The sequence below is a fragment of the Apteryx rowi genome, unplaced genomic scaffold, assembly GCF_003343035.1.
Source record: "Apteryx rowi isolate R43461 unplaced genomic scaffold, aptRow1 scaffold_24, whole genome shotgun sequence".
In the NCBI taxonomy this organism is placed as follows: domain Eukaryota; kingdom Metazoa; phylum Chordata; class Aves; order Apterygiformes; family Apterygidae; genus Apteryx; species Apteryx rowi.
In genome coordinates, this window is record NW_020448752.1 from 4,414,855 (window position 1) to 4,440,152 (window position 25,298).

Here is a 25,298-nt window from a genome sequence, read left to right on the forward strand (position 1 = left end):
TCCTGGGATGCTTGTCTGTTGGCACCGGAAAGACTCTGCAGAATGGTCCGGACACACGGAAGGAAAGTCGCCTAAGTGGCAAGTCTGGATCTTCAGCCACCCGATGGGAACAGAGCAGGCGGGGGGCGCAGGGGGGGGGACACCAGGAGCCAAAGGGAGCAGGGACAGCTGGAGGTTTGAGAGACTTCAGGCACTTGTGAAAGTGGGATACGGCTGTGTCGAGGAGGAAAGAAGCGGTTCGGAACTGGAATGTGACGGCTGAGCGTCCCGACTCCGTGGGCAGACCAAGGCCCRGCTTGCCAGGAAAAGCAGCCCAGGTGGAGAACAGCCAGCGGCAACCTTTGGGGGCTCCCAAGGTCCTAGTCCTCTCCAGCCCTTCTCCCGACACAGGAGCACTCCAGACACTCCTGTGGATCAGGCTTTCCCTAGCTAAGCCGACACCTCGTGCTCCTCCGAGCTGCTGGGAGCGCGGGTCCGCGGGGCCGTGCAACGGCAGGGCAGGCGGCAAGCGGGACGCCCCCCGGAGCAGACCTGCACCACGAGCGCGAGGCGGCCGTCCCACGCAGAAGCAGGTGCTGCAAATTCATCAGGTTGCAAATTCATCTCTTTCCCCCGACTCGTCTCTATTTCTCTACCGCAATGTTGGGACTCATCTGCTTCCCAGCACCATAATGCAAATAAAAAGTCCCGAAGGAGGCCAGAAAAGTAACCTGCTCCCAAACTTAGAGGTTCAACCTGCTTCTTGCCTCGTTTCGTTTTACAGAAAAAGAAAAAAAAAAAAACGACAGCTGGTGGCATTTCTCCCAATCCGTCATTCCCCATGGCACTGGGCCACGAAAAGTCACTGTGGAAAACACACAAACCGGAGCGTGTAAACATGGTGCCACTGACACTGTGTCACATCGTCATGTGTCACAACACACCGAGCCGGCCACATCCAGGCAGAAGCCATGGCAGGTAGTTCAGTTCAGAGGTACCACGGGAAAAAGAGAAATCAAAGGAATCCCAGCAGGCAGTAGCTTGTTACCGTCTATCTTCGCGGCACMGAGTCTCTTTAGAGGGGATTCCCCAAGGCACTGCAGCACAGTAGTGCAGAAAAAATAGGCAGGAGATGGCTGAAATGGGGGTGGCAGAATTGGGAGGTCCCCTCCGGCACATCACTGCGCGTGGAAGTAGATAGGTTTGACTTTTCCAGACAGGATCTTGGGAACCTGCACAGAGATGATCTCGGCCATCATTTCAGGGTAGTCCACGCTGACCATATGCGCCTTAATCAAAAGGTCAAATGTAAACTGATGCAGCTCCTTGGCAATCTAGGAAAGAAAGAAGGTCTGTTAAGTGAAAATCCTCTGTTAAGCGATTTCTCTGTGGAGGCGCTGAGAAGACATCAGCAGACACAACACATCAGGCCTGGACTTAGCTGTTACATGGGTAGTGAGGTCCAGAGAGCAGAAGCAGATCTCACTGCAGCACTTAGACGGCAGGTAGTCATCCCAAGGGTAAAGAAGGGAACTACCCAGCCTGGGAGCACGCAGCATATTTTGTCGTGTTCTTTCACGCTCAGAAATTACTCAGGTGTGCTTCCCACAAAAATGAGAGTGTATAAAAATGGCACTTTCTCACTCCTACAGAAACTTGCCATAATGTGTACGCAGATGCTGCTGAGTTCACTTATTAAGAATTACTTTTTGCTTGTAGACATACAACTGCATAGACATGGAGCTGATCCCCAGGAAATTGTAAGGTCATGCTTCACCAATAAAATTATAAGTCACAATAGAGAATTTGCTTTTACTGATGTAATCAGAGAAAATTCACAGAATGGCTGAGGTTGGAAGGGATCTTTAAAGGTCACGTAATCCAACCCTCCTGCTCAAGCAGGGTTGCTCAGGACCCTGTCCAGGCAGCTTTTGAATATCTCCAAGAGGGAGTTACAAGAGGGGTTACTGCAGGGAGTGAGACACAGTTAACGTTCACGTCCTGAGTAGGGTTAGTTGCTGTCTTTTCTCTGTTGCTTAATCTTGGAGCGTTCTGCAATACTGCCCTTGCAAATGTGTGTTAAACAGCAAACAGCGCACAGGAGGAGTCTGCGTAATCTGTGTGGCCTCTCCTGTGTCTGCTGCGGAAGCTTGCAAGGTGCATAGCAATAAGTAAGCTTATCTTAACAGAAATCAGTCAATCACAAATCAATCAAATCAGTCTGGTGTGCTTCTCTCTATGCACAGAAATGCTCCTGGGGTCGCACATGCGGAAGCTCTTGCCTCCTCTTCAGCTATTCCCGAACAGTGACGTGACGGCAGGTAACAGTACGGACATTTTTGCTGTCTCCTGCACATTTGTCTCCTCTGTTCTTTTAACAACAAGAGCATCTGGATATAATCAGGACAAAATCTGCCTCTAGGCTTTCACTCAGGGAGATGAGCAGGGCATATATACCATTAAAAGAAGAAAGCCATTAACGAAATAATTACAGGTAAGAATGTCATAAACACAGCGTTTATATGTTGAAGAGTTGTAACGCTATCTCCTGATGTTCTTGTTTCGGCAAGATTCCCTCTCGGCTGTGCTGCCGAAGCCCTCAGCTCCAAAGAACGCTGCTGACCCCCAGCTAAGGTGATTAGCRGCTGTGTACAGTCAGACGTTTCACTGTCCTCCCTTACCGGATGCACGGAGTCCAGGACCTTGGTGAGCTGGTAAAACCGCCGAGAGCAGGAGGTGGGATTCTTCCTCTTGCAAGCGATGATACGGTCAAGTTCCTTAATATAATTCATTCGAAGCTCATCGAAGAGCTTCTGGTTCTTCAGGCCATCCACTGGAACTTAACGGAACAAGGAGAGGAAACAGTAACAGTTGCCGAGAGAGTGGAGGAAAGAGAAAAGCAAGGAATAACAAGAAAACTGAGGAACTGGTCAGTGCAGACCTAACAGAACAGATTTCCCCATCAGCTCCGCTTCCACTACAGACCTCGGTCTGATGGGCTTGTTGGACCGCTGCTGGCCCCTTTAGCACGTGCTACAGACAGAAGCAGCGCAACAAGCACCAGTACGATCTTCCAGCTCAGCAGATCGCGCTCGGAGGTCCACGTCACGTTAGCCGTTAGGCCCGGGAGCAACCTCCCGCAGGAGCTGCATGGGGAGAAATGCTGCCGTTTGCAGCGGTGGGTGGGTGGGTGGCTGCAGGGCTGCACCCCTTCGGGTGTACCAGTGCGTGCACAGGCACAGGTAAAGCACCAGACACTTTGGGATGATGCAGCGTATAGCAACAGATAATTTGTTGAAGGAAGGATGCTAGCACTTACTAATACTGAAGAAGAGTAGAGCCTTCATACAGAGAAACTCCTGGGGTGTGATCTGAAGCCACCCAAACTCCTGAGAGAGGTGCCGCATCCTGACACATTGGCTGTACATTCTGGATTTGTGCATCCGGTATCTGGCAGGGGAAGACACACAATGAATGCGCTGGCAAGAAGACTGAAGTTTTGCTTGCGTGACACGCGTGGGTCGACATTTTCTGTCCGACCCAGCAACACCCAGCCTCGTCTGGCACATGCCGGCTGCAAGGGAGCTGAACTCCATCTCCAGGGGAATGCCGACAGCAATAGGCCTGAGTGYGGGAGAGAAAGTTTTCCAAAATACCCACGTGTAATCCCATCTGTCTGGAAAGAGGTAACTACCTGGGATTTGCAAGGTTCATTCAATCCTCTGCCTTCCTGAAAAATCACTGCAATGATCCACTAAACTGGGCTATCCAAAAGGGATGTGAAATCCTGCCTGAGCTCTCAGAGGGATCTGGTTTTGCTTATTTATTTACTATTTTTAAACTTTGCTACCTTAGTGTCAAGAAAACCTCCCCAACAGAGGGGAAAGAGCGGGGAGACGTGGTGTACGGAGAAAACGCAGCGCAAGGTGGTGGCGGCTGCCCTAGGGAAAACAGGGGCAGTATGAGGAAGCGACTGGGGAGAGGAAGATGATAAGGCACCCCAGGGAGCGATGCTGAGCCTCGATGTCAGCCCCAGGCTGTTCCCAACCTCCCCTGCCCTTGTTCCTCAGTAATACTGCAAAGGCTGCAAAAAAAAAAAAAAAAAGGCCCCGATATCGCTGCCGCTTTGGGGGGACGGAGCTGAGGGGAGCCGAGTGCCCTGGCAGAGCGCTCGTGCTGGGCAAGAGCTGCCACTGGGGCTTCTCAAACAGTGCAGCTGGGACACAGGAYCCTGTTTTGCCTGGTTTTTAATTTCCAGTTGCAGAAACAGAATCCAGTTTCATCGCCCCCGCTAGATAAAACACCTCTCCCCCAACTCTTTGCTTTCGTTCACGCTATTTGCTCACTCTAACAGACCAATCAAGCTGAAAACAGGAAACCAAGTCCCTGAAGAAAGAGGCAGGTCTATGTGCACCGGTTCTTTACAGCCAGCACCAGGGCTTTTTGCAGCCTGGATGGGAGTCAAACCGAAGGCAAAGTTGAGGGAAGGGCGGGAAGGTCCAGGAGAGGCATTGCAACTCCCCGGATTGCTCCTGGAGACTGCCGCAGAGCAGCTAGAGGGGAAAAAGCAGGACCCTCTTCAGCTTTCTCGGTCAGCTCTCAAAGCAAGATTACTCAAGCTGCACATTGCACAAGTGGCCTGTAAATAGCTCCCTTCTCTTGTTCTCCATTTCTCATCTAGTCTGACCCARACAAAACAACATTAGACTGTCGTTTTGTAGCACTTACTCGTTGAAGACCAAATCCGGAGCAAAGTAAAGCATCCTGGAGTTGACGTTGGTGAAAGATCTCCAACCCATGGCAAAAACCATAAGACCCATCCAAGAGTACTGGATTATAGACATCTGGTCGTCCACATGCAGGTTGCGAAATCCTGTAACAGAGCGACAGAGCAGCGTTACGAGCTCGCGTGGCGGGAGCACGCAGCTCCCAGGCCTGCGTTCACGCAGCACCGACCGCAGCAGCGCTCCCAGCCGAGCCGCGACTCGCCCGGACACCCGGCTGCCCCGGCTGCCGCAGCTGAGTCTCCTGCACCRTCAGCACCGGGCCCCGGCGCACCGCGAGGAAATCAGAAACCCGCACTTCAAGGGGGGGGGGAAGAGGATTCCCCAAACACAGGGAGGAGATAAAGGCCAGGTGAAAAAGGCACAAAGCGCTTTAAAGGAAAGGGGTGACAAGCTGTAGTAAGTGATATCCTCCCCCAAAGTCGCAAGGAATTTCACAAATCGTTTTCGAAGATTTTGCAAGTCCCAGTGAGATGAACAAACCTCATTCTGCTACAGGACAGACACAAAGACACAGCAGGATGTGGTTAAGCGACTTCCAAAGGCCACCGAGAAACAGAGCAATTGAGGCTCCTGAGCATTTCCAGCTCYCGGCAGCACCAAGTTCTTATTTTAGCACCATTCATTTCTAACAGGCACCAATTACAAAGCCAGGACTGACTGCTGCACTGTGTGCCTTACGCTATACGCTCATAACGCAAACCCTGAAATCTCTGCTCCAAAACATTTACAATCGCAGTGTGAGACGGTATGKCGAAGCAAGTGAAATAAACAGCCGAAGAGAATTTGCTTGCTTTGTTCCGTTAATGCAAAGAAACGGCTGAGCAGGAGCAGGAGCCCCAGACTGCAATACAATTCACCCTACCAAATTCTCCAGGCACTGAGGCAGAAGCAAGTCTTCATTAAGCAATTATCTCCTYTGGGTGAAATTCTGGCACTCAATGAAATCAATTGAAAATTTTCCATTTTTGTCAACAGCTGAGGACTTCACCAAAAGTAARTAAATGGGTTTTAATGTATAATACTGAAAGTCATCACCATAAGTACCCCAAAGCCTTATCACAAAGTGAACTTTGGATTGTCTATCATATACATAATACATTTATCTAATGAATAATTAAAATCTCTSCTGAATTGCAAGCTAAACAAAAATATCAATTCAACTCAAACTCATTTCCAGATGACGGTTCGCAGTTAAATCACAGGCATGTTTACAATCCACACGCGAACATGCCCTCAAACATTGTACTTTGTGAGTGTACTTAAAGAAATTTTTCTGGATATTTGTAAGTAGCCAAATGTAATCTGGTTTACAAGAAAATTCTGTGCTACTTCAATCAAAAGTTAAAGCAATTTTAACACCTTCAGTGTATAATTACTAGTTATTGAGGCAAGCGTCTGTCTCATGCTTGGGCAGCTGTCAACTTAAAATGAGCGCAAGTCATGTTTTATTGCTGACTAAAATTGCTTTAAGTTTGTACATTTTCCTTTCAGCTTTCATGTCACTGGACTGAAAAAATAAAACCTTCTGTGCAATGTCCTACTGAACTTGTAYAGGCAATTTTCCATTGTAAGGACTCTTAGCTACCTATTGACTATATATTAACCTTCAGGCAGCCACAACTATAGACTAGGCATTTGGATAACTCAAAGGCTTCATAAGTTAGTCACACTCGTTTCTAGCACCTGTCCAAGTCAGAATTTCATATTTAATTACAGTACTACATGCAATAAAAATCCTTTGTTACTCAGCCAATAAATCCGGTCAAAGAGGAATCCATTGTCTAGTAAAATTTAAGCCATTCACAAATGACTGGTCTTTTGAATTTTTTCCTGCGCAGTACTTGCTACTGTTTTCCTTACCTAGACTTTCTGAAAAGACRGGAAAAACCTGACATACTTGAAAAGAAGCCATGCTGTTTGCCCCCATACCAGAAACTTCACAGCGAGAAAGAAGTGATATATGATGCTGGGAATGCTCCTAGACTGGCACTTGAGTGATGAGGATAAACATTTGATCAGTCTGCTATACACTTATTTTCCCTCAAGTCCACAAGATTTTTTTTGTCCCCTTTTTAAATTGCTCATTGAAGGAAAAACATATCTTCTCCTCAGAAGGAATTAAAAGACAACTGGTGAGCTGTCCAGAGAAGCTGGTGAAGTCCATGGTTTTGCCTTGGACATCTTAGCTAGCAGAGAAGTATATGCTTCCTTCCTTGAACCRACCTCAGTGACGGATGCCTTTGGCCCTTCATGCTTGACTTGTGCATTTATTACACCAGAAGGCGCATGATAAACTCCTTCTTGCACCTTGCATCCAAGCGCACTCCAGCAGTTGGCCCGTTTGGCATAGGTACATACGCATGTACGTACATACGCACATGCATACACAGGCTGTAAGACTGGCAGCAAAGGCGAAGAGGAGTAAAGTGGGATGCAGGGGAAGTAGAAGCTGCTGTATTAAGCCAAAACCTGTAGGGGTGGAAGCTCGGCCCAGGAGAAGGGTGCAGGTCTACAGTGGGGTAGCAGGTCATTACAGGAGATATGCCCCCGTTTCAGCTGTTTGCCTGCTCTCTTCCTTGCTCTATAAAACAAAGAGTAAACACGAAAAAGTAGGTCAAACTGAAGCCTAACAATCAAGACTTCCTCCGCAGTTTGAAGGAAGCGCTAAAGGAAGACTCAGGGCTGACGAATCCAGATGCTGGCRCAGCATTCGGGGTTCGCCCGATGGACAGGCGCCGCGAGGACACAGACACGCCACTGTCTTCAGGCAAAAGCTGTTCCCCRCGAAAGGAGCTCGTAACCGCACAGAAAAGAGCATTCTGTGAATATGGCCATACTCATGAGAGCAGACGCTCTGTCTTCGGAAGAGATGCAAGAAATTCCCTATCATACGYTGGGCCCAAGAGCTGCCGTAGGGTCAGAAATTAATTGCAAAGGCCAGGACCAGGTGAGGGAGGAAGAAGGCAGATGCGAGGTGTCCCTCCTGCCTATATTTTGGGAGTGAGGCCCTTAAATCCTACCACCAAAGAGGAAACCTATACTCTATAAGCGAATTAAAGACAGAAAACATACCTGTACCGCTCACAGGGGGTTTTTAAACCTGCCCTGGCTGCACTTCTGCTGTCACTTCTGGTGGTGATGGACCTGCGCGATCCCCTCTGACGCAAGGGGAAGGGAAGAAGCTGGAGAGGCCAGACCCGCGGCCAAGAAGCGGCTGTAGTCTCGTTTTATTTGGGTCTTCTACAGGGAGAGACTAAAGAGAGGCAGGAGCTCTTCCGCCGAGCCACGGAGCGCACGAGGAGCGCGCGCCGAGCGGCTCCCGCAGGCGCTGCCGGGCTGGGAGGCGATGGTGCTCCTGCCCCTTGCTTCGGAGGGCGGCTGGCGGACAGGCCTCTTCTCCGAGCAGGCGAGACCCCGCGCGAAAGGGCGGACTGCACCCCGCAGAAGCTCAGCTGGCTTCTTGCAGGCCAGGGAACAACCAGGAAACGTCTGGTGGAGTCACAGTAACTGGAGACCGTTACGGGAGACTTCTGCTCCTGGAAGCCAGGATCCACCACTCTTCCTGGACAAAACATTTTGGGACGTCTTGTTCTGGGCCTGCCACGCACCTCTAGAGCTTCCTTGGGACCGTCAGTTGGCAGCGAGACGAGCTGGGTTGATTCTGCCTGTTGCTGTCGCTTCTCACGTTAACATTTCTCTGCCGGTAACTTTATTCTTTTCAGAGGTGTCCACGTTCAGGTTTTCCAGCTCATATGTACAGTCTCGCTCTGTTTTACAGTGTGACCTTTCAAATTTTAATCAATCCAGCAGTTTGTTCTAGAGCACTACAAAGGCCTTAATCAAAGTCCAGTGAATTCAGTGAAATTTAATTCCTACTTCTTATAAATGATCTTTCTCCTTTGCTTGGTTCAGCATCAATAGGAAGAAACATTCTGAAACATCAACATCTATGGCAGAACGTCTTCATTCTCCTTAACCCAATTCTGAGGTTATAGTCGTGGGTGTATGTAGGGAGCTCTGTGGTGTGTGTGCAAATCAGCGATCAAAAAAGCCTCTGCAGGTTTCAGTTTTCACCTACACACTAAGTCTGGGTTTCCCTCGAACACTGAATATCAGCTTTTCAACATATTTGTTGAAAGTTGCACCTAATCTTTGATATGAAAAGGGTTTTGGTACGCTTGTTCATTAGCTTGTAATTATGTTCACTAAAAAAAAAAATATTTGAGCACACTTTATCAATGTTTTAAGAATGGTATTTGAAGGCAACAGTCCTGCTGTTAAAGGCCTTAAAGTTTGCTTTCTGCTTGTCCAAAAAACAGGTTCTAGAATCACAGTGGCTGACATTTCTAAAAGAGAGCACTGATTTCAGTTTCCAATCTGAAACGCCTTTAAAGAAAAGGTTTCAAAAGGCAGATGCCTATCACTCCAGGAAACCTATCCCCTTCAGGTATCTTAGGTGTTCTATGGCCAAAATCACTGTAAAAGAAAACAAATAAAAATCTAATGCCATAATATCTAGTTAAGCTTTTAGTATTGGCATAGTTTGAACAGATCCAAATGATAGTTTTTACAGATAAAATTCATAGCAAAATTAAAATTAAATTTACTGATGATTTGAAAAAGCTGAAAGCATAACCATTTTCTTGCAAATAATTTTGAAGCAGCATAGTTTATCAACAGGTTCTTTATCTTCTCTCTTGATGTGCAGCTTTCTTTGTCAGAATGACATATTCCTAGGAGGTCAGCAATTTAAAACTTCATGTGTTACCATAAAGTAACATTTCTAATATAAATGAATACTCCTTTTGTATTCTGGAAATTCTGTTGTCCAGACAGTGGAAAAAGATTCTCAGTTAATTGTATCCTTATAGTTAAAGTGTGACTTACACACGCTATAAGGTAGCAAATTTCAAGCAGAAAACCAAGTAAACAAAATATCCTTAAAGCGCTAATTTAAATGCAAAGTACACAGAGATTTTTGCAGTACCTCTAATTACAGGAATATCTCCATTGATATTGTCTTATTTACAGTGCAGCGGCAGCTTGCACTGTCCCTTCCACCGGTCTGCTGCGAAGCAGACAGACGGACCCAAGCTGGTTTTCCCCATATACTCGCAATCCAATTTTTTTTTTTTATAGACTGATTTCCTAGCAGCTTCAGGAATGGACTGCAGACTTCTCATTTGCTGCCTTTTAAAATGATTTTTATACAAACATGTTTGAAAGCTAAACTTTTGGCAGCTGATCTAAATTAGCTGTAACTTCTTGTCTGAATTTCTCTATGTGGAACAAGGGGAACTCCCTCTACYTGCACTGAAATGGATGCATTTTATGGATTTAAACAGGTTTTGCAATTCTGTACTGCAGCAGCTTTCCTGAAAAGCTGTGGTTATTTAGTCTTTCCTTTCCGAGGAGACCACAACTTGACTCTATCTCGGCTGGCGGTGCTTCAGCGGCAGAGGGGCCGAAGGGCCGTGCATTAAACCTTCTCYGCAAGGCAGGCGCCGATACTGCTCCTGAGAGCGGCACGGTTCAGAAACGCTCCTGCTTGGCGCAGATTTCTCGGGGCTCTTCTGATTTCTGACCCTCTAGATATGACTAAAACCTTCTTACTGAAAAAGCGCAGCCCATCCCATCCCGTCCCATCCCCATGCRCCGCGTGAACTCCGGCTGCCGGGCACTGCGGTGCTCCCCCGGCGCGTCCTTGGCAGTCCTACCCCTTAAAAAAGCCTCCGGTCTCTCAATGGATTGCGAGAAAATCTTTTAGTACTGACAAAAACAATTTAAAACAGCGAAATTCAGTTATTTGAGCTTGTTTCCATTCTGCTTCCCTCTGCTTGGTTTTCACCTCAGTCACCCTTCTCCTGACCCTGCTGCGTGTCAGGCTGCCTAGCTAACTGCAGACCCCAGAGCTGAAAATACTTCTAGTTTATTAATCAAATTACAATTTAAATAAATTGCAGACAGCAATCGAACTATGGTTATCAGGTAGTATTTTAAAAATTTAAGCAAAGAGGTTTAAAAGCTAGCCCACTACGTCGCCACGCCAGCGGGTGCCCTACAGCAACGCGGTCCTTCTCGGAAAATATCATGACAGTGACCAAGCTGTGGATTTGTCGTTATTACTATTAAACTCCAGTGCTGTCACATGTCACAGAAATACTAGGAGAAAGCTGGGGAAAGCAGACTGCCCTTGCGCTCTGCTCCGGGCACGGCGAAGTCACCGGTCGCTTCGCGTTCCCACCGGCAGCGAGCTGCACGGGCTCGGCGCACGTCCGTACGCAGGGAGGTCCCTCCTCACGCTCATCACGGCTGTTTATTTCTGGCAGACACAGCGGGGGCGATGGGGACGGACTCACACCGCTCCCACGCAGACCTCTGACAGCCCGGCCAAGAAAACCTCGCCTGCACGAGCCTTCCTAGTCCTCCGGCCTGCTGAGGTGACTGCGGCTGTATTTTAACTTTCCGGGGAGCGGGTGAATATTCAAACATAAAAAGAATAGAATTAATTTTGCCTGGATGGCATAATTTCCATAGCGCTCTCCCAGCTGGACGGGGTGCAGTATTTCGGCCACACGTAGCCGCGTGCAAGCGCCGTTACGCTGCAGGGGCCGTTCCTGCAGCACGTGTCAAGCGCAGCAGCGTGAGGGATGTGGAGGCTGTAGATCAGTTTTAGCACAGAAGAGCAAAAGCCTCTGATGATGGGGTTGTTATGAAGAAAAACGTTTTTCAAAGCACTTTCACTTTCCCATTAGCACTATCTCAGTTTTACTATCTCAGCTTCCTAGTGAGGTTTGGTGGCGTCTCAAAGGACCTYTCTGAAGAAATCTTGATGTCTCACATAGGCAAGCCAGAAGGGAAAGTATGATTTGTCCCTGGTTTCACAAGCTAACTGAACCTTTTCTTACTCAAGAATATAAGAAATAGAATGGGCTATTCCTCATTTAAGTATATTTAAACTAAYAGGCCTCCTGGAACACCTGTACTTCTGCACAAATCGCTAAGTTTCTGGGAAAGTAAAAGATCTGACTACAGTTCATCACCAGCTTTTGGCATGTAGTAGAAAACTTTTTTCTCAGTTTCCTCCTTTGGTCATATCCTTGCACACAGACAGTAGGATCCCTGTCTTCTCTGACACCTCATCAAGAATAGGGCCACGGTGAGGAAAGTAGCTTTGTATCATCCCCATGATGCAGTCTCAGGGATGCTGGAAGTTGAACTAGGTCCCACTGCACTTAGTGTGATCTTGATTCTTACAATTTCATTTAGTCAGCTGGCAGATTATGAAATGCAATGGGCATGATAACCTCTATGCTCAAAACTAAAAAAGATTGTATTTAATGAAACGTATCTATCATGAGGATGTTCCCACTTATACCCCTGATAACAATTTCCAGTTGGAAACTTTCCAATCCTAACATACTCCCGTATCACAACTTTGAATACATTATAAATAAATTCCATCAGCCTGTAATGCACGATCAGCTTGACTGCCAAGAAAAAAGCCCTTGGGGATTTTGTATCTCTCCTTTGCTATTCAAAGATCAATGGGTTTGTGAAGTACAAAAATAGTAAGGAAGGATTTCTTGAAAATATCAAGAATGAGTAGAAGTTGGAAAAGAAATGGAATACAATCTTTTCCTTTTCTTCCATATAATTCAAGACTTAAAGTTTAGGCCAGAAGAAACTAGTATGCCAGTGACCAAAGAGAGAGGAAGAAGCAGACAGAGTCAAAGGATGAACTCTACTTTTCTTAAAAATGCACTCCCAGTAAAGTGCAATGAGAAAAGTGCAACACGTACTGCATCTTCATGTGGAAGCAGGTCGCCTCACCCATGAGTTCTGCAGCTATGATTTGATCGCAGAAACCAGGGCCTGGGAAGCTCTCTGATCCAAGATACAGGACTAAAAATCAGGTTTCTTCTTCTAGAGGTGAATGCAGATTTCCAAAAATGAAAAGGTTTGTGTGGAGTCCTGCAGCTCCAAACTGGGAAGACCTTCCATACTGAGCATTTCAACATCTCAAAGAGGAAGACCTCTGCTGCACCTCGTACGTCCTGTGGGAATACTGAACCTTGCAGCCTTGACGTGGCCATAGAAGAGAAAACCACCTCTTCCATACCCAGGATGCCCAAGAGCGAGGTTCTGGACCTTAACAAAGCTGGATGTCTGCAAACTTCCTGAGCTGGCTGTAGGACTGAAAGTTACAATGAGAGGCCAGAGCCTCTAAACTGAAAGCTTGGTTAATGAGGATGCCTTCTTAACCAGCATCGTTAGTCCCTCTAAGTGAATCCTGAAGTTCCTTAGCTTCTTCACTGGCTACATTAACCACTAGCGAAGACTGAACGAGTGAGAAGAYTGATATTTTACTCTCAGAAGGGAAAGACGGCATCTCATAACATCGCTGCAAGAGCAGGACTGCTAGCGACGCTRGAGTCTGACACACCTACCTGTCAGACCCAGACTGCCTCGTTCATTAGAGACCGCGGTGCCGGTGGAGGCTGATGGAGAGAGCACACAAGACCCCAAGCTCTCTGTCAGCGGGGTCCAGAGAGACTGAGCAGCCGAGTGCGTTAGATGCTGAAAGCCCRGATGTCATCCAGCAGAGGATACACAGCATCTCTCTGAAGGACAGAAAGCCTGCTTGTTGCCAATATCGGGACTATAGGAAAGGACCCAGAAAGCATTCCCAGGGCGATGGCGGCACGCCGGTTGGGAGGTGGAGGCAGATGACCTCCTCTTCCTTGCTCTGGTGCCCCAGCAGCTGGAGTCCGGGCTGCCAGAGGCCACAAGCAGTCGCTCTGAAAGGCTTTGGAGTCACCTACGCCTACCGAGAGGGCAACGGCATTCTGAGGGGCACGGCGTGGCCCCAGTGAAGTCGTGACTTCCAGGAAACCGACTAATGTCTTTAGAAATCATTTTTGTTTTTTTCCCTCTTTTCTTCTTCCTTTCCAGAAGCTGAAAGACTGGTTAATCATACTTCTTCTGGGGACAGAAACTCTCGGAGATACTAAAGACATTTAATATACTCTTTTCGCACAGGCATGTCTGGCCCAGGACAACTTCAACTGCAAAACCTCAGGAGAGGCAATTTTAGAGGAGGAGAAAAGGGGAAGTGGTTCTCGATGAGAAAATAAAAGAGCTAATATAGGAATTTCAAAATTTCAAAATTTGAGTATAGAAAGACAAAAAGCCACAAAGGTCAGAAGAGTTTCCCAAACAGAGGATCTTCAGCCTAAGTCTTGTAGGAAAAGTTATGCAAAAAAAAGAAAAAAAATTTTTCTCTCATCCCTCTCTCTTCTAAAAAAGAACAAAAAATGTAGGAAATGGTAATTAAAATAGATATAAAAAGGGGAAATCTACTGGGGAATTCTACAAAGAAAGAGGAACCCAAAAGGGAAAGACAAAACCACGAGGCCAAAAGCCAAGAACAGCAGAGGAGAAAGATATTGCGCTTAGAGTGTCTGCAAGGAACCGAGGAGGGATGTGCAAACTCCCCTCTCCGCCCTCAGCACAGAGCAAAGGGAAGGCTGCGCAGGGACGGGTAGGGTGGCACAGTGCCGGCACACATCGGAAAGCTAGGAAAGGAAGGAAAAGCTCCCGTGGCACGTGCGCACCCCCGGTATCAGCATGTACGTGGACGAGCACCTGATGGAGGGGGGCGGGTGACACCCTGGGTGAGCATTAGCTTTCACAAACTAACAACCACTCAAGTAACGATAATTACAGCAGTAATATTTCTGTATTGCTAATTGCATAGCATGGGTCACGATGCACAGAAACACATTTACAAAGCGGTTAATTTGCATACTACATGAAACCTTCATAATTCTCTGGTGTGGATTTCAGCAAAGTACATGCTAATGTTGTAGCAGCTGAAATGCACCTACTGCAGATGTGTACATTTAGTAAGGTTATACATACAGTCTTTACCCCATCTCCCTGCACATGAGTAGCACTGAAAAAGATGAAGAGATTACGGATGGAAGGGAATATAGTAAATGGGGGTAAAAGAGAGGGAAAAGAAGAAAACAAGTTTGTAGAAGGATTAGTAAATCAACTGAAATATGAAAAAGTAGGTCAAGAAACGAGGATGGAATTAGCTTCTTTGAATAAATGCCCATTTGGAAAAGGCCATGTTAGAGGTCTCAGGTCAAACAGCGGCCAAAAGGGAGTATTCTTGCCATTTCTAGCACAGGCAAGAACCCCCCCAAAACCTCTCGGGCTGTGCAGGTAGAAAGAGCAGGTGCCATGGAGGTATTTTGCCAGTTTTTGCTGCTCTGATTGGATGCAAAGCAATGGGGCATATGCATCATATGCCTTTGGAAGTATTTCAAGAAAGTGTTTTTACTGCAGTTACGGTACACAGATGTAACTATTTAATAACAAACAGACTCACATGCCTTTGTCAAGACATATTTAAAGTAACTGTATAAGAACTAATTGACCTCAGATTTTAAGGATGGGAACTTTTGCTGAGTTGCCCAGATAGCCTAATTAAGCTTTGTAGCAACTCAAACCCAAGCCTTAGCTACTTGCAGCTCAGTTTCCCAAATTTCAGTTTCACTTCATGAAACAGCACCCTTTTGATTCATCTAGAGAATTCACCCTCTCCTCCACGAGGAAAGATTAATACCATCATATAACTCCTCACGTGAGTTACATGATGGCGTCAATCTTTCGTTTAGACAGGAATTCTGCAGATTTAATTGAAACAGTGCTGGAAGTAGAGCAAAACCACTGCAGAGAGAAGAAAGCAGAGAAATCAGGACCCTGAAATTCTAATTAACAACAGCCATTTACAGGCAGAGGGGAAAAAGCAGCCTCACTATGTGATGCCACAAGCCAGGAGTCATCAGCAGGAGAGAAGCCCAAAGCGTAAGCTTCTGCATAGACTTGGTCCACCTCAATCACCCGTCCCATGAGCCAGCCACCAACGGGAGTCAACTCTGATGCTGCTGCAGTCCGGTCACAGACAAACCCCACAGACAGGCACCTTGTGAAAATGCTCCCCCAAGGAATGTTGTGATTTTGAGATACAGATTACACCACTCCCTTTGAAATCCACCCCGAGGGATGTCAGCAGGAGGGCTCTTAGGAATGCGACAGGAAAGAGAGGGCATTTGTTAATTCTCTTCCTCACCTGGCAAGGCTTTTGCCCATTTTACCACGTAGACCAGCTGCCTCTCCCCGAGCTCATTCAGACTGGTCAGCAGGTTGGAGAAGGAGTCAGGCTGGCTGTTGTCATGGCCAGCGCACACCACACCGGGCTCGATGGCTTCCAGGACGTTGAGGAAGATGGGCTGGCACTCGTACCCATCGATACGTGTCATCACCATCTTGGGGGCTTGCTCCTCTGCAGGGCTGGATGAGCTGCCTGCCTCAGGATCATCTTGTATCTTCAGGTTGCCCAGTTTCTTAAGCTTGCGGGCTGTGAAAAAAGACACATCTTAGCATGACATTTAAAAATTAAGCTTGAGTGTTCTTGGCTTCCAGCTCCATCACTTACATTTACAATGAAAGCAAAACTGATGAAGAACAGCAGCTACTTACTCAGTACACATAGACATCACCTAAGGACAAAAGGGAGTATATACTATGCAGGGATATTCAGTTGTTCATTAATCTTATATGGAAAAAAACAAGCATCATTTACATCCTCAACAGTGACTGGTTGCAGTTATGTGCAACTCAGTTATAAATGGAGAGGAGGGACTGGGAAAAACAGAGGAGAGGTAAAGTGATTCAGATAACTGCTCACATGCACTCAAAAAGGAAAGCAGCACAAGCAAGTAAACTCAGCATCTGATCACATTCTGCAGAAAACCTCACTACACTTGAATGTTGTCAGCTGGATAGTTCCACTCCACACCAGACTTCGGGCAGATGGGACGGGTACCCTGTCCTCACTTCTGTGAGACCAGGGCACTGTCCGCATGGAAATGCTTTTGACCTCACGAATTCACTGTAAGAGCAGGAAAATGCACCCAAGAGGAAGCTCCTATCTGAGTAGTGGCCTTCTCTCTGCACAGGATTCCTACCACACCTACTGCTGTGTAACCAGGCACGTCCAACTTCATTACTACTCTACAAATATATTACAGAAACTATATTTAAAAGGTTGGTAGGTGCTTCCATGGCTCTTTTCCTGGTATCTTCCCAGTCAACCCATGAAAAAAGAGAAGACGCAAGAAGTGGTGGTCTTGGTCCATTGGCCAGCTCCCAAAGGAGCTTTAGGGCAGAGGACTTGAGGGGTTCAGACTGCAGAGAGCAAACGAATGTGCCCACGTCGCCATAAGGAAGAGTCTCTCCTGGGGGTGCACCTGTTTCTTAATTACGAATGCTAGTTRGCAAACAAAACAGACCAGGAGCTTCAGATGCACGATTACAAAGTTCTTCGAGAGTTAGTGATTACCTAATTTGATCCTACATGACAGTGTTCAGCACAACACAGGTTGGCAGGCTATAGTAGATAGTAACTGCTTTCATCCTTAACAGGCTCCAAAAAACCCCTAATTAATTAGAGAAAAAAGCTGATTGCTTAATTCAAGCAAAGAATATAACATCAAACCCATTGTCCTTGGGGTTTTGGCTCCTACATTACATGATACTTATCTGAAATTTCCTTTCAGCTGTAATTAGAAAAATAAGCAGTGAAACATAAAAATGTCAAGCTAAAGTGCAGCTTTGTAAATCAATTCAAAACACTGCTCTTGAAGTAATGTACTTTGGATGATCTACTGTAAGTGTAATTAAGGCAGGCTGCTCTATAAAAAAAAGGAGGAGAAAACAGTAATAAAAACAAAAGAGCAACAGGAAAACAAGGCCATATGCAGTGAGACATGCTTCAGCAATTATTTGTGTGGGTCACAGGCCAAAGAGAAAACAAGAGCCTCTCCTCTCTCACTCCTCTAAAAATCTCARATAGCACATCCATCACCGGGCTTTGGCAAACCACGGTGCTCTCCTTCGTAACCTTGAGATTCCCGTCCGGCAGCGAGATCTCCTGGGAAAGGCATGGCACAGCTGTGCCCTGGAAGCTGCGTTTCTTCTTTGTTTTGGACAAGCAACAAGAAAAGACACAAGTGCGATACGCTGATTCCTCGCTTCTAAAAAACCTACCGCTAATCAAGGAAGGAGGCATCAGGGCTAACTCCATATGAGGTGAAAGCCATCTCTTATAGTTGTATTTGGCACTCGACTTTTAATGACAGGCGTGCTGGTAGGAAATAAGAGCTCGCAGGCTTAAAACACGAAATAAAAACCAAACTGTAACTTCCAAGGATGAATAATCAGTGCCAATAAAGTCCTATGTACAAATGAAGTCATACCTACACTGTATAAAACAAATATATAGCTTGGCTTAAATGTTATAATGTTTTTAATTGAACTATCTAGTGCTAAAAGAGATTCCACGAAGCAAGAAAAAAGGGCTCGCATGAGATTATAGGCATAAACCAAAGCACCAGGTGTCAGAAAGCAGTGAAGCTAGACAGCAACTATTCTTTTCAGAGGATCTTTATGTTTGTGTTTTACAGGAGCAGTTGTTCCACAGATCATTGAAATACTGATGTTATTAGTTGGAGAAAAGCTTCACAGGTGAAGATTAGATTATATTCAGTATAAAAATCTATAGCTTTTAGGAGGATTTCTCTAGGTTGTAAAACTGTTGTACTTAATCTATCCTGAAATTCAACTGCTGAAATGGCCCGCCTGGCCTTACTGGAATCTTACTTCACGTTTATTTTAAGTTTAAAAATATTGGAATCCAGATAGATATTTCAATCTTCTAACAAACACAGTTTCAAAGACAACAATTCTCCCATAGCAAAGACAAGTACTTCTGTCTTAATTTTGCTTCACCTCTGCAAAAGCCCTTTTGATGGCAGCCACTGCTCAGCATTTGATGGGGAACAAAAATACCTGGAACCAAGACTTAACACGTCAACATAAGAAGGAGCTGTTTCTTTCTACATATCTCTGAAATACTCTGACACCATCACAGACACGCAGTGTGGGATTCATCTCTTCTAATTTTACAAATCTGCAATGCTCATTAGCAAGACTCCCTTGATAACAGTGGACAGAAACAGATACTTGCAATGAATCTCCTCTTAAATGAGACATCCATTACACTTTTATTCTAGGACGAGTTAAGCCAGGCAGAGGTCTAGACTGCAGATGTCTGAACTACGGTGGGATGAACCCCAGCAGGTGCAACTGAAAACAACAAAAAATGAATCTGCTTTTGCTGTTACTAGAGAAAAAATCATTCAGGAAGCCTCATAATAGTGTTAAATGCACGGTACTGACAAGTCGCACATGCAGCACATCTGAAATTCTATTTTATTTTTGGTTTAGAAGGTATTTTTTTCTATTTGGAAAAAGCCCAGATGATGTAATATGCTTTGATATCATGGTAAAATACTCAGCACTGCAAAAGCCATTAGCGAGTACATTATAGAGCAATTGTAGAAGTTACACACATTTTAAGCAGCTTAACCTGGACGACTTTCAGCCAGGAGTTTCTGAAGAATTGGTCAAGGAATGCTCTGGGCTACTAATAGTGATTTTTAACAACTCTGGGAACTCTGAGAAGTTCTGGGGAACTGGAATAAAACTACTTTTGTATTAGAAATTACAAAGAACCCTTGTCAACTGTAGGCATGTCAGTCTGATTTCAGCTTCAGGCAAAATGACTGAAAAGCTGAAACAGGACTTGACTTATATTCTGCTCTTCAAATTATTTATTAACATCAATCAACAYTTGGCTTGCTGAAAACAGATCTCGTCAAGCTACCAGTTTTTTTGGCACGATAATTTTAATTGATAAAAAATAACAGTGCTGGTATAGTAGAACTGTTTAAGACATCTGACTCAATTTGGTTTGCATGAATCAAAAAAACAGAATGATATAAAATGAACATGCTACTGCTGAAATGATTTTATATCACCTGGCAGATATATCTCAAAACATAGCTATAAATGCTGGAACATTATCAAAGAGGTTTGGTTCTTATGAGGGCTGTTCTCAGCCCTCTGCTAATGAACATTTCTATTCATTCAAAAGGAAAATTAAATATTTCTACTAATGAAGTCTGTAGGACAATGCTAAAATGGGAATACAGTAATGAATGAAAAGGGCTGGTCACTGATCGGACTGATCAGGGTCTGCTGCTAAGCTCAGTCTACTCAAACGAATTGCATTTCACTGTAAACAGACACATCCAGCAACTAAAAACGTGAGCCATAYTCAAGGAGCAATGAACTCCATTCTCGGGAGCCTGAATTCACAAAAAAAGTTGATGGGTAAACACAAAAGCCCAGGCTGGCAGTATGATTCAGAGGCTGTAGGACTAATACGATCCCCAATCACGTAAAGGAGGAAAATATTGAGCTGAAGAGTGTCTTACCTCTGCTTTTAAGCACTGATGCTGCTGACAGTGGAAAGCTGTGACTGGACACTCACACTACAAGGGAGATGTTGGCAAACTGGAAAAGTCATAATAATAAAGACTAGAAAATACACTTTGGATCAAGGAAGTAAAGAACTTAACCTAGGTGGCGTCTTGGGCTTCCAGGGGATCTAAACAGTTGTTGCAATAGTCTTCTAGCCTGATAATCAACAAAATGAACTGAATCTTGCATGTTTGGGAGTTTTTGCTCGCAGGAGAATCTGGACATGAACCGCACACAGTGTTGCAATTAGGCAGAAGATTCACAGACAAAGCTGTTGGCTGAGSAGCAAAGTCCAACAACACAGACAGCTGGGAATTCAGGCCGTTGGCAGACATACGCGTAGTCTGCAGAACTGGAATAGCGTACGGGTCCCTGCATGCCAAGAATAAAATGCACTGGCAGCAAACGAACAGGAGCTGCCTTAAATTCGGAGCTGTGCAGTTCAGTACTGGTRCGCACTGACTGGGTGATGTGTATGGTCCAGACTGGAACAGGATAACGATGGCTGGATGCGTATGCGCATAACGGACACGGTTAATGCACGTCTGGATTGAAACGAACCAGTGGAACTGTGCAGATATCTAAATTTGTAACATGAAGAGGTACTGCAGGGCAGGGAGGAAGAAGCACTAGCAGAAGCGAGTAAAGGAAACCAGCATTATCACTTTTTTAAATGTTTTTCCTCTCTTTGGCTTTACAGTGTTGATCAGGAGAGAAGATTCTGTTTAATGGATTTCAGCTTTCAGGTCAGAGTGATCTCAATCAATAATGAAGTGCTTCGAAATATTGCCATTCTGTGCCAAAGCAGAGTCTCCTAARTAAGGCATTCAGTATGTCGCCTCCTCCTACCATAAAAAATACCCAGAGCTGCAGGTTTGCTGGTCACAGTCGGCTCTATTATACCTCCAAGTGACTGGTAATTAACAAGCAGTTAAGACCAACTGTCTGAGCCTGGAAGAGTTTTCAAACGCTGTGCCTTTCTACTGTGGGAGAAATAGCTGTGGACAAACTCATAGCATGCATGTTTTTAACAATTACTTTTAAACCAACATTAAAAACAAATGCAAAACAGACCAGGCAGAACGGGTCAGGGTGACCCAAAGAGCTTAAGAAAAAAAAAGGAGAGGGGGTGGAATCAGTATTAGCATTAATTTTGTCAGTGTGTCCTACAGAAGGGTTGCATTGATGGATGTCTGCTTTTATTTAAGGAAACTTCACCACAAAAAATAAGGGCATGCTTGTTTTGGATAGCATTACAAAGAGCCCTTCTGATGGTTGAGGACCGGAGAGCTAGGTTTGATTCCTCATCTCTGTCCTTCCTGGCACAAAGAAGTCCAGGAATCATATAGGCAATGCAATTACAGTGTTCCTATAGTGACCCTGTGAGGCTGACAAAGGAAGCGTTGAGGCATTCCTGAAGGAGTCTCCTTACTTTCCTAATGCCGATGACTAGGAGACCCAGGGCTACAGAACATCATCAGGTACCATAAAAAACAAACAAACAAGCAAACAAAAAAACCAAGTTTCATCATGAACTCCAGTAAGAACGAATGCATTCAGGCAGGAAGACTCCAACAGCCAGGATGTCTCCAAGAAAAGAGCCTCCTTTCCTCACGCTCATTCCCGACTGGGCTGGATGACACAGGACTAGATGGCAGGAGCAGTGAACAAGATACTGGAGAAATGAGATGGAGAGATACTCATTTGATAATATTAGCAAGCAAACTGGCTGCTTCGTCACCTCACTGGACACTTTCCTAGTGCTCAGAAATCCAGACGTGCCTTTGCACAAGCACTGCACACCACTTACAAAACGCTACAGCGATTCCCCCGTCAGCTGCCACAAAGCTCACACGTGACGGGATGGGGACTGGGGGGAAGGAGGGCAGAAGCTTTCGCAGCAGCGAGGCCACATACAGCAGCACCCATGGACTGACTGTGCAACGCTACAAGCCATCGGGGTTGACAAGAATCTCTTCCGCTCCGAAAACTGTCTAAACATGGTATTTTAACTTCATCCATCTGCTTCCTTGTATGTGTTCGGTCACATTTGCCAGCTTTGCTGATTAAAGCAAGTGCTCAGTGGTTTGCTTTAGCTTTCGTCTCGTGAACACCGCGGCTCAGTTTGGTGGGAAGGAGAGCTGGGGCGAGCTGGGGGAGCAGCCCTGGGCCCCYGCGAACCTCCCCTGCCGGCCACACGCGGCCAGGAACATCCCCTGCGGGACTCGCAGGCACAAAGAGCCAAAACAGAACAAACTCTACCCCACTTTTACAGTACCTTTCAAAGCAGAACTGGGCTTTGAATGAAAAATGAAAAGGTGAGCAACGCTTCTCGTGTTCCTGCATTGAGCCTCTGAACAAGCTCTTTGAGGTTTCCCGTGGCATCCTTGGATCTCGCGGAGCAGAACAGACCATTTCAGCTTCTGGACCACTTGCCCCCCCCCCCCACACCCATGCACCGATGCTCCGTTGTTTAACGAATTTGGTTTTTCTACTGCTGATCAGGAGGAAGCGAGAGAAGCTGCACCTCTGCATTTCCCCTCCTTCTCGGAGCCGGGTTACCACCGTTCCTTCAGATTTACTACCTGCTGCTGTAAAGGCAGACGTGAGCAGGCTGGTTCCTGCTCTGCTAAGCATGAGTGCTTGTTGGGACCCGAGCAGTAAGAATTGTTCGGGGGGAAAATAAAACCAAAGTCATTGCTCCTCGATGAGCCATAAAGCAGAACCTTTCCAGCAGCAAGCTCCTCAAGACTACTCACAGCACCCTAATGGCTCTCTAAGGCATTACGCATCTCAGCAACGGTACAAGCGTTTAAATTAAAACGCTTGCATATCTAACTAGCGAAGCGAAGACTCCTCCGCCTCCCTCTGTGCTGTCCCTGATGTTACCAGCGGCTTTCGTTTTCCATATAACATAGTTAGCACTTTGCTGCCAGAGGCCTTTCCATCACAGTCCAGCTCCACCAAGCCAGTTTTTCAGTGTATTTTCTTCCTCACTCCCATATCAAATAAACTAAATTTGCAGATGAGTCACCCAAAGGTACTTGAAAATAACTATATTTTAAAATTTTGTAAAGTTTTGAGGTAGACAGAAAGAAAGGCAGGTGCAGAGAATGTCAAAGCTTTTATATGGAAATTCAGAGGTTTCGGTCAGTAAAATACACCTGCTTGTAGGAAGATGAGAATAGTTTTGCATAATCTGGATTGTAGCTTTTAGATTTCAAACAAAACCTCAGATTTTGGAAGTGGACATTCTTTCAGGTTTTGATATAGCTACATATTTTCTAGCTTTTTATTTCTGGAGAAGAGCCACATTATAGCAAGGAGTTTTACTACTGGTACAGAAGCAACATCCATTTAGAGAAGAAAAATACTGGAGCCATACTTTTATGAAGAAAAATGCCCCTTTGCCTAATTCTGCCACTGAAAAATCATCTTAAAATGCGAGTGAGCTGTTCAAAGTGACTTTGGTATGAGTAAGAATCCAGCTTAACTGGCTGTTGATACAATTTTCCTGATTAACAAGGTTTTACATTAAGGAAGGGAATTTTTCCCGAAATGCAAACAGAAGTTTAATGAAATTCACAGTTCTGGCAATCGAAACTTGCAAAGCTTTCCTGAAGCTCATTATGCTCTATCAGCCTCATTTACTCAGACATTTACTATTAATATGCCAAGTACATTAATTATCAGCACGATTAGCCCTGGCTGCCCAAGAACGTCGCAAGGAAGCAGAAGATGCTGTTCATACGCTACCTCCAAGAGTCATTCCTGCTTCGTAGCATTTTCGCAGGCGACAGGAAGGGCAGTTTTTCCTTCTGAACTTGTCAATGGTGCAGTCGTTCCGGCTGGCACAAAGATACTTCTGTTTACCTAGAAAAATCAGAAGAAATGGCACATGGATGGTGGATACAAATCAGACCAGACTTACAAGCAGAAATGGGCTCATGTTTTCTCAGCATCACTCAACATCCAGCAAGCTCTTACCAAAGTCAATGGCACTGCTGCAGTTCATATTTCTATGTTAGCTTTGTGGTGTCTTTCCAAAAAACACCTTTCAGCTGTCACAGCTCTGCAACCCTCAGCTTGGAGGCTGAAAGCCAAGGCATGTAATTCAAACACGGCTTTGCCTCAGCTGGGAACCTGATGGTGAGAGCTGTTAAAGCAGCTTCCAGGCACTGGAGGCCAGGAAACAGAAAGCCTTACTCTCACAACCACTCCTCCTCCTCCTCCTCCTCCTCATCTGACTGGGGACGGAGACCTGCGGGAGCCACGTCAGGGGCCGGCGCTGCCAGCTGCCCACCCGCTCGCACGCGGGGTGAAGGACGGCATCGCTCCTCCACATTAAGAGGTCGGCTGCCTCTCCAGCCCGAAGCACTGACATCTCCCGCACGGTTCTAGAAAGGTGGAGCTGCCTCCTGGTCAAAAACCAAYGCAAGACAAAAAGCGGACTCCCCAGCTCGCTCCCAGCAGAAAAGTATGTCGGGAGTCGGTATCTTTTGGAAAAACGACACCATTCTTCATGCTATGGAAGTGGTTCATTGCCAGATATATATGCTTCGTATGAGAGCTGGCTACCTGAAATAGAGGTATATTCACCAAAATAGAGGTACAGTCACCGAAATAGAGGTATATTCACTAACGCTTTGCTAACATATGGCACCACTTCTCTCGGGCTGTTCTCCCTGTTGATAATTATGTCACTACACCTCTTTACAAGCACATTTCAGAGGCAGGAGAGCAGCTGTCAGAGGTAATATTTATCCAGATTTCTTCTTATTTTCTTTACCGCCTCGTTCTCTAGACATGCCAAGAATGAACTTTCCTTCTTGACTCATTTGTTTTCTTGTCAAGTCTAAACACGTTTACTGGATCGGGATTTATCCGATGTTCTTCATACCGTTCCARATGAAAACTAGTCTCACCAATTCACAGAGCTGCACACATTACAGATTCTGTAGAAGTAGACTAAACGGGAAGTCAGTCCATACCCAATTTAACCTGCATTTATTATCCTGAAAGTGTTTGCCTTCTGCATTCTTCAAGGAATATCCCTTCTGAGCCCATCAGAGG

At 45.7% G+C, this 25,298-nt stretch overlaps 1 protein-coding gene across 1 annotated transcript in view; it reads right to left on the reverse strand.

The window, feature by feature from the left end:
• Positions 1-611: 611 nt before the first annotated feature.
• AR (androgen receptor) overlaps positions 612-25,298 on the reverse strand; it is a 34,597-nt gene continuing 9,910 nt past the window's right edge. Inside the window, exons 3-8 of the mRNA XM_026066293.1 lie at positions 23,982-24,098; positions 15,910-16,197; positions 4,708-4,852; positions 3,299-3,429; positions 2,661-2,818; positions 612-1,313 (exon numbers count right to left, since the gene is read on the reverse strand). Coding sequence (XP_025922078.1) covers positions 1,158-1,313; positions 2,661-2,818; positions 3,299-3,429; positions 4,708-4,852; positions 15,910-16,197; positions 23,982-24,098 — 995 coding nt within the window. The 3' untranslated portion in view covers positions 612-1,157. The remainder of the gene's footprint in view (positions 1,314-2,660; positions 2,819-3,298; positions 3,430-4,707; positions 4,853-15,909; positions 16,198-23,981; positions 24,099-25,298) is intronic.